Source organism: Cryptomeria japonica, chromosome 9 (assembly GCF_030272615.1).
Source record: "Cryptomeria japonica chromosome 9, Sugi_1.0, whole genome shotgun sequence".
In the NCBI taxonomy this organism is placed as follows: Eukaryota; Viridiplantae; Streptophyta; class Pinopsida; order Cupressales; family Cupressaceae; genus Cryptomeria; species Cryptomeria japonica.
In genome coordinates, this window is record NC_081413.1 from 474,552,156 (window position 1) to 474,565,485 (window position 13,330).

At 35.8% G+C, this 13,330-nt stretch overlaps 1 protein-coding gene across 2 annotated transcripts in view; it reads left to right on the forward strand.

The window, feature by feature from the left end:
• The window catches only part of LOC131075963 (uncharacterized), a 128,537-nt gene that overhangs the window by 58,534 nt on the left and 56,673 nt on the right, over positions 1-13,330 (forward strand). For both annotated transcript variants that reach the window (XM_058012960.2, XM_059211135.1), the window contains one exon: positions 6,284-6,394. In XM_058012960.2, coding sequence (XP_057868943.2) covers positions 6,284-6,394 — 111 coding nt within the window. The remainder of the gene's footprint in view (positions 1-6,283; positions 6,395-13,330) is intronic.

Sequence of the window (13,330 nt, forward strand, 5' to 3'; positions counted from 1 at the left end):
TAGCAGCAGGAGATATCTTTCCCCTGACTACTGTATTAATCATTATTAATACTATTTATTGCTGACTAACTTCTGCGATCTCCTTATTTAATATTGTGTGTTAGTTTTCAACATGTAATTATAATTTCCATTTTTTCCTTAACAGATGATTAAAGATTGTTTTCTATCAGGCTATTGTATGAGTTGCACCCACTTGCTATGATGTGTCACCCCGATTGGGGTCATGACCTTTCACCTTTCTTGGAGGGGTATTTTACTCCTTCAATCGGGGGCCTTAGAGTTGATGATTGGGGAGTTAAATGTTGTACACGCAATACCTATGATATATATATGCTGTGTGTGGTGCATATAAAATATAGTTGTGTACTTACGTTGTTCTCTGTGGATTATGTTGTATATATTCGTGTAATACCCGTTGAAGATTCTGCTGTATATATATATACGTGTATTGTCCGTGAAGATATTGTTGTGCACATTTGCATTATCTGTAAGGAGTTATATTCTGTTCATATATGTGTGATAGTCGATGAATATTATGCTGTGGTTATACGTGTGAAATCAGTTGTATATATATCTGCTGTAAGAACAATCAATATATTCATATATTTCAGTTGTAATTCTGAGTTAGAATAGTAATATCAGAGATATTTCTCTACACCTCTGCAATTTTAATTCTGATCCCAAAATTTAACATGGTATCAAAGCAGGCTTAAGAAAAGATCGTGATCAAAATCAGTTAAACACGAAAATACTCTTCTTTTCTCCTTAGGACATTTATCTTAGCATCGAGAATGGTGAACAGACTCAAGGTCGAAGATAGACTTGATGGTGCCTCTAACTTCACCTCTTGGAAGTTTAGAGTTCTAATTGCATTAGAAGAAAACAATATTCTTGAGTTTGTGGAGAAAGAAGTGCCCGAGCCTTCCGATGAGACTAATAAAACACAATGGAAGAAGAATGACACAAAAGCTAGGAAGATATTGATAGACTTTGTGATGAATCACCTAGTACTGATCATCTCCAAGTCGAAGCCAGCTAAAGAAATGTTTGATACTCTAAAAGGCATGTATGAGATCAACAACACCAACAGAGCCCTTGCTTTGAGACAACAACTTCACCATGTAAAAATGGATAAAGAAGATTCAGTCATCTCATTCTTTATGAAGATTGCTGATTTGAGAGATCAGTTGAGCGCTATTGGAGACATAATTGCAGACAAAGATCTTGTTATGTTGGCACTAAATGGTCTTCCCCAATTTTGGGAGCCCTTCATCCAAAGCATCAGTGGGAGATCAAAGTTGCCGAAGTTTGATCATCTTCGAGCTGATTGTATTCAAGAGTCGTCCAGGTTGGCAGCAAGAGGAATTGGGCGAAACCATCATGATGTAGAAAATCAAGTTCTTGCTACACATACTTCTAGAGAAAGAGGCAAAAGAAGAAAAAGGAATAGAGACAGAGAATCAGATTCTGCCCAAGATCCGAAGAAGAAGAAGGATTTATGTCACATTCAGTGTTTCAGGTGGGACAAGTATGCTCACTTTGCTCGAGATTGCAAATTAAGACCTACACAACTTGCTTCTACTTTGGAAATTGCCATGGGGACATCTTAGAATGAGCCAATCTGTAAAGTTGATTCAGAAGGTTTCTTATTCTAAAGTCATTCAGTTTCTTCGAAGAGGTGGAATTAACATTTAGAGGGAGTTTGACAAACCAATAGACGCAACCTTGGACGAGAAGGTTAGGAGGTTGATACTAGTACTTGAAGCCCTTATTGAGAGGGAGGCTTAGCATCAGTAATTTGTGTTGTCTGTTATTAATGCATTTTTTCTTGAGATGGAGAAATTTGAGGTGAAAGCCCTTGTTAATGCATTTTTTCTTTGAGATGGAGAAATTTGAGGTGAAAGCCCTCGTTAATGCATTTTTTACTGAGACGGAGAAATTTGAGGTGAAAGCTCTTGTCCATCTCTGAGACAGAGATGTGGTTATATCCACCCTTTGGGAGTAGCCATGGTGGACGTCATGTTGAGTGACTCCATGACAACATCACGTTGAGAGACTCCGTGATGAATCCTTTGTACTTGTGTTTTTACTTTTTCCACACATGGGAGCAGCCATCGTGGACGTCATGTTGAGTGACTCCATGAGGACATCACGTTGAGTGACTCCGTGATGAACACTTGTGCACATATTCCCTTCCACACATGGGAGTAGCCATGGTGGACATCACGTTGAGTGACTCCGTGATGAACTCTTTTCACAAATGGGAGTAACCATTGTGGATGTCATGTTGAGAGACTCTATGACATGTATATATGGAAAGATACCTCCCTAGCTAAGAGGGAGTGTTGATGTTATAGCAGCAAGAGATATCTTTCCCTTGACTACTGTACTAATCATTATTAATACTATTTATTGCTGACTAACTTCTGTGATCTCCTTATTTAATACTATGTGTTAGTTTTCAGCATGTAATTATAATTTCTATTTTTTCCTTAACAGATGATTAAAGATTGTTTTCTATCAGGCTATTGTATGAGTTGCACCCCCTTGCTATGATGTGTCACCCCGATTGGGGTAATGACCTTTCACCTTTCTTGGATGGGTATTTTACTCCTTCAATCGGGGGCCTTAGAGTTGATGATTGGGGAGTTAAATGTTGTACGTGCAATACCTATGATATATATGCTGTGTGGGGTGCATATAAAATATAGCTGTGTACTTACGTTGTTCTTTGTGGATTATGTTGTATATATTCGTGTAATACCCGTTGAAGATTCTGCTGTATATATATACGTGTATTTTCCGTGAAGATATTGTTATGCACATTCGCATTATCTGTAAGGAGTTATATTCTGTTCATATACGTGTGATAGTCGATGAATATTATGCTGTGGTTATACGTGTGAAATCAGTTGTATATATATCTGATGTAAGAACAATCAATATATTCATATATTTCAGTTGTAATTTTGAATTAGAAGAGTAATATCAGAGATATTGCTCCACACCTCTGCAATTTTAATTCTGATCCCAAAATTTAACATGGTATCAGAGCAGGCTTAAGAAAAGATCGTGATCAGAATTAGTTAAACACCAAAATACTCTTCTTTTTTCTCGAGGACATCTATCTTAGCATCGAGAATGGTGAACAGACTCAAGGTCGAAGATAGACTTGATGGTGCCTCTAACTTCACCTCTTGGAAGTTTAGAGTTCTAATTGCATTAGAAGAAAACAATATTCTCGAGTTTGTGGAGAAAGAAGTGCCCGAGCCTTCCGATGAGACTGATAAAACGTAATGGAAGAAGAATGGCACAAAAGCTAGGAAGATCTTGATAGACTTTGTGATGAATCACCTAGTACTGATCATCTCCAAGTCGAAGCCAGCTAAAGAAATGTTTGATACTCTAAAAGGCATGTATGAGATCAACAACACCAACAAAGCCCTTGCTTTGAGACAACAACTTCACCATGTAAAAATGGATAAAGAAGATTCAGTCATCTCATTTTTTATGAAGATTGCTGATTTGAGAGATCAGTTGAGTGCTATTGGGGATATAATTGCAGACATAGATCTTGTTATGTTGGCACTAAATGGTCTTCCCCAATCTTGGGAGCCCTTCATCCAAAGCATCAGTGGGAGATCAAAGTTGCCCAAGTTTGATCGTCTTCGAGCTGATTGTATTCAAGAAGAGTCCAGGTTGGCAGCAAGAGGAATTGGGTGAAACCATCATGATGTAGAAAATCAAGTTCTTGCTACACATACTTCTAGAGAAAGAGGCAAAAGAAGAAAAAGGAATAGAGACAGAGATTCAGATTCTGCCCAAGATTCGAAGAAGAAGGATTTATGTCACATTCAGTGTTTCAGGTGTGACAAGTATGGTCACTTTGCTCGAGATTGCAAATTAAGACCTACACAACTTGCTTCTACTTCGGAAATTGCCATGGGGACATCTTAGAAGGAGCCAAGCTCTAAAGTTGATTCAGAAGGTTTCTTATTCTAAAGTCAAATCAGTTTCTTCGAAGAGGAGGAATTAACATTTAGAGGGAGTCTGACAAACCAATAGAGGCAACCTTGGATGAGAAGGTCAGGAGGTTGATACTAGTACTTGAAGCTCTTGTTGAGAGGGAGGCTTAGCATTAGTAATTTGTGTTATTTGTTATTAATGCATTTTTTTCTGAGATGGAGAAATTTGAGGTGAAAGCCCTTGTTAATGCATTTTTTCTCTGAGATGGAGAAATTTGAGGTAAAAGCCCTTTTTAATGCATTTTTCTTTGAGACAGAGAAATTTAAGGTGAAAGCTCTTGTCCATCTCTGAGACAAAGATGTGGTTCTATCCACCCTTTGGGAGTAGCCATGGTGGACGTCATGTTGAGTGACTCCGTGACATCACGTTGAGAGACTCAGTGATGAATCCTTTGTACTTGTGTTTTTCCACACATGGGAGCAGCCATTGTGGATGTCATGTTGAGTGACTCCATGATGACATCACGTTGAGTGACTCCGTGATGAGCTTTTGTGAACATATGCCCTTCCACACATGGGAGTAGCCATGGTGGACATCAGGTTGAGTGACTCCATGATGAACCCTTTTCACAAATGGGAGTAACCATTGTGGATGTCATGTTGAGAGACTCTATGACATGTATATATGGAAAGATACCATCATACCTCCCTAGCTAAGAGGGAGTGTTGATGTTATAGCAGCAGGAGATATCTTTCCCCTGACTACTGTATTAATCATTATTAATACTATTTATTGCCGACTAACTTCTGCGATCTCCTTATTTAATACTGTGTTAGTTTTCAACATGTAATTATAATTTCTATTTTTTCCTTAATAGATGATTAAAGATTGTTTTCTATCAGGCTATTGTATGAGTTGCACCCCCTTTGTATGATGTGTCACCCCGATTGGAGTCATGACCTTTCACCTTTCTTGGATGGGTATTTTACTCCTTCAATTGGGGGCCTTAGAGTTGATGATTGGGGAATTAAATGCTGTACGTGCAATACCTATGATATATATTGCTGTGTGGTGCATATAAAATATAGCTGTGTACTTATGTTGTTCTCTGTGGATTATGTTGTATATATTCGTGTAATACCCGTCGAAGATTCTGCTGTATATATGTACGTGTATTGTCCGTGAAGATATTGTTGTGCACATTCGCATTATCTGTAAGGAGTTATATTCTGTTCATATATGTGTGATAGTCGATGAATGTTATGCCATTGTTATACGTGTGAAATCAGTTGTATATATATCTGCTGTAAGAACAATGAATATCTTCAAATATTTCAGTTTTAATTCTGAATTAGAACAGTAATATCAGAGATATTGCTCCACACCTCTGCAATTTTAATTCTGATCCCAAAATTTAACAGCTTGAAGAACTGCAAGCCATCACAAAACTTGAAAGGGATAATACTCTTATGAAGAAAAGCACAATCGTAGCATGGTATAATGTGTAATTAACAAGTGTAGTTTGATCATCATTTTGTCAATGAAATGAAATGAAGCAGAAGTGTAATCCAGAAGCCGTAGATGCCCTCTTTCTTTGTGTTAAATGAACCCTCTACTTTTCTTTTTCTTCTTTATTGTTGAGGCTGTAACAACTCTTTGCTATTTAAGGGACTTATCTATTCAACAATTTGTATCTGTGCTGGGTAGCATCATGCAAGGTTATGTTTAGTTCACCTAAGACTGGTTTGTTTAATGTTGTGAGGGACTTCTTAGTTGCATGTGGGTTTATCGTAGATATGTGCTATGTTGCTGTTTCTTATTTCTGCACATCTCTACGTGCATGAGCCTTGATTTATTAAAATTAAGTATACTTTTCTTATATATTGTAAGTTGAAACAATTTTGCACGAGATGATTTGTGAGTGTTATCATATGACATGTTTGGCAATAGCAAGGTTGCTGTTTTCTCAAATATTGTCTGGGAGTACATCTAAAAAAGTTATTAACTGCTTGAAATGAGTTTAAAGGATAGAGCCCATTGATCATAGAAATATAATGTGAGCAATAGTGTACTGTCTCTGATTATAACAATTTGCATGCATAAAAACCAATTGCATTCATTTATAAAAACAGAGGCAATAAGGAATTGATCTCTTTGTTTAATGAAACAATTTTTGCTTCCTGATCTGTATATATTTATGGCATGTACTAAAAAAAGATTACTCTAGCTTTATTGTCTCAAATATTAGAAAGACAAAATATGGCATGCCATTCTAGGCATTCATTGATTCTAAACTAATGAACCTGAAATGTGGCAGGATTATTATCCAGAGCGCTTAGGGAAGTTGTACCTTGTTCATCTCCCATATATATTCTGGGCAGCATGGAATATAGTATGTCCTTTTATTGACAAAAGGACACGGCAAAAGGTACCTATTACTCAAAACTGTGCAATTCAGTGATAATCATAGCATTGCTCTAAGAGCCTCTCTCTCTCTCTCTCTCTCTCTCTCTCTCTCTCTCCCTCTCTCTTAAATATATACCTTGACTAAAAATAATTAATCCCTTTAAACAAACTACCATTAATATTAGAAACTTGGGAGTGAATTTTAGCTCCCAAATAGTAAGTGGCTTTTAGCCTTCTACTTTTTCAAGACATTAATATCCTAGCATAGCATGACAATGCTTCAACCCATTTTCCATCCTTAACCTTATAAATACAGCACTCAGCTCTTTCCTTGCTAACATTGCTCCTTGGTCTTGCTAATTAGCCAAGGAACCAATTGTTAGAAATTAGAATCTCAAGATACTAATCATTGTAAACAAAATATAAAATAAATAAAATGAGAATCATACAATCATAGATTTTACACATTACACAAGATATGTATGTGAAAAACCCTTTTGGATAAAAATCCCCATAAAGCATCATGTTATAAAAACACTTACAAAAAATAGTATTTTAAAAAATAGATTGAACCTAGGGAAACTCCTTGACATACTTCCACATGGTCAATAACACCTTTTGTGCATGATGACATAATTCATTATTAATCTCCAAATTCGTACCCTCTCAATGAGAGGGAACCTCTTTAAATATAGGAGAAAGGGTGGCAAAATATCTTAAAGGGTATTAGTCACACCTATCCAAAACCACGATTCATAATAATAGTTATTTTAAATGAGATATGTTCATTAAAGATATATAAGGTTTATTATTGTTCTCATATCTCCCCCTTAATGTCAATAGGGGGCATCACAAGTCAATTTCCATAAAAGAAAAAATGAGGTACCCCAATAATGTAGGTCTTCTTTGATAGTTATAAACAAGGACACAAATATATGCCAAAATGAAGAGTATGTATTCCAGACTACATGAAAGTTTTCTTGTCACAATTTATTTAATACCAATGTTTTAAAAATGATGCTTTATATGAGTCTTTATAAAGTTTTTATTGGAACCCAAGACTCCTCAAACTAGCCTCCCCAGGTTCATTACCTAGTGCCCATAGGTCTTATATAATATAATTCTTTTACAAGTGGAAGATTATAGAGAGAAGAACTTACAATATGTCCAAAGGACTTATAAAAATAATGCTTAGAGGTCTTATGTTATACATGTTAGGTCTTACATCTAGGATTTATCCACTCGGTGGTGTCATTGACATGCACACTCCCCCTTAATGGCATCACTTAAGGCCAAGAATTGATGAATTTGGAACATATAATGCCTAAAGGTATTATATTATTCTAGGTGTTATATCTAGGATTTAGCCACTAGGTGGTGTTGTTGACATACACACTCTCCCAAAATGTCATCACCTTAAGGCCAATCATTACACAAAGGTTTGATATGTGATGTCTGAGATTCCAATCTATTTCTTCTTGATCATAGTATACCACTTGATAATTATATGAATAGAACTAGACTGAAAATTTATGATGGTATGAGTTCCCTTGAGTGAAGTGCCCTGATTTTCAATGTGTTTTTATCTCTTTCCTTTTTTTAGGAAATGAGAGTTTTTTTGCAAAGATTAAAATATTTCTAGTTATCAAAGGGTAAGATGGTACTTTTACTAGTATCCAGTTGAAATTCATTCATAAATCTTCAAAGCTACATCGATTCTTTTAAAGCTAATTTTGTATTTTAGCCTTTTGATTAATAAACCATAGAAGATACCTTTTTTAAAATATTACTGCATCCATGGAATAACATCTGCACCATTTATTTTGATGACATAGTTTATGGTAGATTTCCAATTAATAGAATCCCTATAATAGTCAATAACACAATAATTAGGTAAATTTGATTATTGGTGTAGGAATAATAAAGACCATGATTAATTATATGTATTTGTCATTTGCAAGTATTCCACATAAATCTAGAATATAGTCAATTTGATTGTAGATAATCTGATGATTATTAGCAAGGAGATCATACGATTTTTCCATAAACATAAGCTAAGTCACAAGGTTTGAGTTCGAGTTCGAGTTCGGATGAAGTTCGGCAAGGGCAAAAAGTTCGGAAAAAAAAATCCGCATCAAATTCTCCTTATATAATTTTTTAAAAAATATTAGTGATATATCCAACAAATTATCAATATACTTAAGATTGTAGAATAGATTCAAAATCATTATCGAAAGATGCAACATTCTTAAAATATAAACTATAGGAAACATGTGATATCACGATTGTCAAGTTTTTTTTAATCAAAAAGATACAATCAAAAGTTGAGACTTTAGAAAAGCTACAAGTCATCAAGACTGCGAAGATGTTTTTAGTCAAAAAGGTATAATCAAAATTCAAGAGTAGAGAGCTTCAAAAAATCTCCAGGTCATCAAGAGCACATGGGTGAGCTGCTGCTGTAGCATCATCATCATCAGTATCACTGCCCAATTCATCATCCACAAAGTCAGGCTCATCTACAACACCAGTTACCATGTCTTCTGAAATTCATTGTTGTGAAGAAGATGTGGAGTCATTTGCTGATCTATTCATGAACAATTTTAAATTGCTCCGAATGTAGACAAGATCTCCCAACTTTCCGGACAGCAACTTGTTCCTCTTTTTGGAATGGATGTGGTCAAATCAACTCCAGTTCCTCTCGCAAGCTGATCAACTCACTCCCTCACTCAATATTCGAATGGCAAAGTGTTGTAGTTTAGGATTTTGTGCTCCATAGCTCATCCACCATCTATAGCCAGGTACCTCATCTCGTGTCATATCATCTTGGGTTGCTTCTATTCCAAACGTATCAAAGCAAATTTCATGTGCATGATTTATGGACAATAAATGTAGGAGAGAAAAAAAACTATGAAGATGTTCTAAAGTGGTTAAAGAAGTTGCTAGCATTAGACTCTTAAAGATTTTGGGAAGAAATAAACATTTGACTAGACTTATGAATATCAATACTTCAACCTTATTGATCTCTTTCTGAAAAAATGAAATTATTATCCTAAATTATTTGGGACAAAAGAACAGAGTTCTAACATCAATTATCTTTGATCAAGGAAATGCAAATTACTAGACATAGTTGGCCCAAAAACGCATACCCAAATCTTATATAGTAAGTTTAATTAGAGATTTAGATCCTTATAAATTGTCTTGGTCTAGAAAAATGCCATAAATATCCTATTCTTAACACCATATTATGCCTTGACTGTCCTGATATTAGCACATATAGGAGATCTAATGTAGATTTAAACTCACAACTCAATCACTTTCCAAAGTATGTTGTCTTATTATAACACAAAAAATGAAAAGCCTAATCACATTCATATATATCAGTACTAATTTCATTCAATGATAGATAATTCTAAGTGCTATGTGCGTTTGATGTTAATGAATTTGGATACATTCTTCGAGGAACTAAACCATGCAAGACTATTGTTTTGGCTTCAGGCTTTGTGGAATGAGTTTAAGCATGAAAGGTGTATGCATACAGAAAATATATTTTGAAGTATAGCAATTGATAGAAGACGGTGATTACAGATATATATAAATAAGCAGCAATCTGTAAGCATTTGCATCATCCATGATGTTGGGCATTGTTGAATTTAGGGTGCTTGATTAACCACGGACACTGATTTGCCCTCCCAGCCATAGACAATACACGATTGTCTCACCCGAGCACTGCTTATTCTTAATATAGCAGATTGTGTGTTATATCTCTATCTCATTCAAGAGAGAAGATTAATCTTCCTTTATACCGTTTGTGGTGCTCCTTCACCAAGGGATGCCACTCTTCCAAGTGGCACCAATTATAATATATATATATATATAATATAATAATTATTATATTAACATATAATACTATTATTATGTGATAATATAACTATATTATCACATAATAATATTATTACAATAGAATCCGACCATGGCATCAACATTCCCTCTAAGCCGATTAGGCCGATTAAACCACTTACATATTTGTCTTCCTAAGGCTGGAAGTGATGATTGACGCTACCAATCTTCAACACTCCCTCTCAGCTAGGGAGGATACTTCCAGCTGCACAAGACATATCACCTTATCAAGATGTCAACCACAATGGCTACTCTCATAGGATAGATCCAACATGGACAAGAGAGGCATATATTAAATATGCAAAGTCAAATGACTACTTGCATATTTAGAGTTGGCCCTTTGAAGGATCCGACTTTAGTTATAACATCTTCAACACTCCCTCTTAGCTAGGGAGGAATCCTTCTTGATATTTACAAGTCATATCACCTCATTGTGATGTTTGACCAGCATGGCTACTCCCATAGATGGTGAAAGAAGAGATATCACCTCGTCGTGATATTAACCATTATGGCTTATCCATAGATATCACCTCACGTGATATCCACCATTATGGCTTATATATAGATATCTCCTCACATAATATCCACCGTTATGGCTTATCCATAGATATCACCTCACAAGATATCAACCATTATTGTGAGATCGTCACCTCACAATGATGGTAAGATGCACAAGTGTTCATCATTGTGAGATCGTCACCTCACAATGATATTCACCATGGCTTATCCAGAGGGTAAACACACAAGTACAAATAAAAAACCACCATGGACTCTCTCACGTGGTGTTGTCATGGCGTCACACACATGACATCCACCATGAACCATATTAGAGGGTGGACATAAGGGCTTACACCTCAAGTCTCTCTCAAAGAGAAATGCATTAACAAGAGTTTACACTTCAAACTTCTCTCTCAAAGAGAAGAATGCATTACTATATAAATAGATCAATGATGCTGAGACTCAATCTCAGCTAGGGCTTCATTCTCCACCATACCAAGCTTATCAAAAAAATTGATGTGACTCCCTCTGAACCTGATATCAACCTTTTGACCTCTTGTCCAAGGTTGCTTCTGAAGCTGAAATGTTAGGCTCCCTCTAATTGTTGATTCTTCCTCTTTGAAGAGACGTCTCCAACCACCAACTCAATTTCATGGCAGTAGCCTGTGATGCTTCCTCACAGGATGTATCAAGCTCATCCACCCTTGAATGCAATCTCCGTCCTGAAGGCATTTAGAGAGATTAATAATGGTCCATGACTATCTCGAAGAGAAATATCAATGCTAGAATCATATATAGTTTGCTGTAGCATGAATTAATAACTATATGAAAAAATCATGAACATTATTCAACCATGAGAACTTATCTCTTAATTGGTTAGTCTTCCTCTACCAACGTTCTTTCCTAAACTCGCTCAGCATTGAAATTTCCATCCATTTGAATTGATCACACTGAAGCATCTAACGATGATCTGATGGCTGCGTGGCGTTCGGCTCTCGCCATCACTCATCACCTATCTTTAAAATGTCTTCACAATAGCTCTAAATCTTCTTTTCAAATCTTAACACACATACTCTTTCTGCACAAATTCTGCCTTATCTTTCACACAAATATTTTCCTTTATTTCTGCATGATATCAGCATATTCCTTTCATCAACACCTGTATATTTTTTTTCATATATATGCCATTTATATGACATACACTCTATGCACACCTTGATATTCTTTTTATTCCATATACTTACTGTTTTCTCAGAGATTATTTTTATTTCATACTCTACACACTACTGAGAACTCTTTATTTTCTGAGTTATGATCTTAGAATTGTTCTTTCATGCGTACATACTATTTTTAATTGCTCCTCACTCCATACACACGTCCACACACACTACAAACCCTCAAATTGATTCTATTTTCCTTATATAGCTTTTACATGGCTTTTCATGAAAGGTTTGCATCCCTACAACCAAACGATTGTAATGACTATGTCTTTTGTTAACCATTTTAATCAACTTCTTTATTTACGGTAATGAAAAGAATCACGATTTTCGTAAGGGATTCTAATTGCACCTTATATGCTTAACACCGCATAGTCGATAGTCACACCTTTAATCATTTCATAATCACTCCATTTTCTGTGTATATACTTTACCATGCTACGTAATATTTGCTAGGCATTACTCGAACCTTGACATTTAACGGACCAGAGTAATCTTGCTTTGGCAATGCTATGGTTGTTCTCTATAGACAGTATTTAGGTTCCATGCTGCTCTCAACGGTAAATTCGATACATTATTCAGATTGATAGAAGATTGTGTGCTTGCCAAGTATTCCCGATTCCAATACACTGATTTCCATGCAAGCCACCATCTGTGAAAATATCCAATATTATTTCTTTGCTGCTGTGGTAATAATATCACTGATATTAATTTAGTCAGCACCACATTCTTGACATTCTGATGTATTCGGCAAGCAATTGTTTTGCTTAGTCGCTGCAGTCTCTTGTATTACTGTTCAATGCCCTTCTTTCTGTTTTTCGATTCCAGAGGACACTATAGACTCCGTGATCTGCAAAGGAATCTCAATTATGAATGATATCTTAATTTTTACGACTCACTGCTTTGTATCAGAATGAGAATCTGATCGCTACCATTACTATTCGCATCCTTGCCTATACTTCACGCAAATGAGTTTTCCCCCATCTATGGTATTTTTGCTTATGTATCATGTAATTTTGCCGCACCGTTGATGAATATGAACCTTCAGCTGCAACAGAAGATGAGTTTGTTGAGGCTTAAGTCGAACACAAAGAAAATCGCCTTCCTTTAATGATCAATTCCCTATTCTCTTGCGTCAGATCTTGCTACCTGTTGATGTGTTTTTTATGCACATAACAATACAGAATAAATTACCAAGATAATTTACCCTCTCTTGAACAAAATCACCTCAGATGCTAAGAATGAGATCAACTAAAATGATTCTACGGTTTCTACATGTTAGGTCTTGACGAGTGGGTAAGTTCAGTGGTTGATGTGAATTGCCGTGTTTCACTTGGGGACTTACG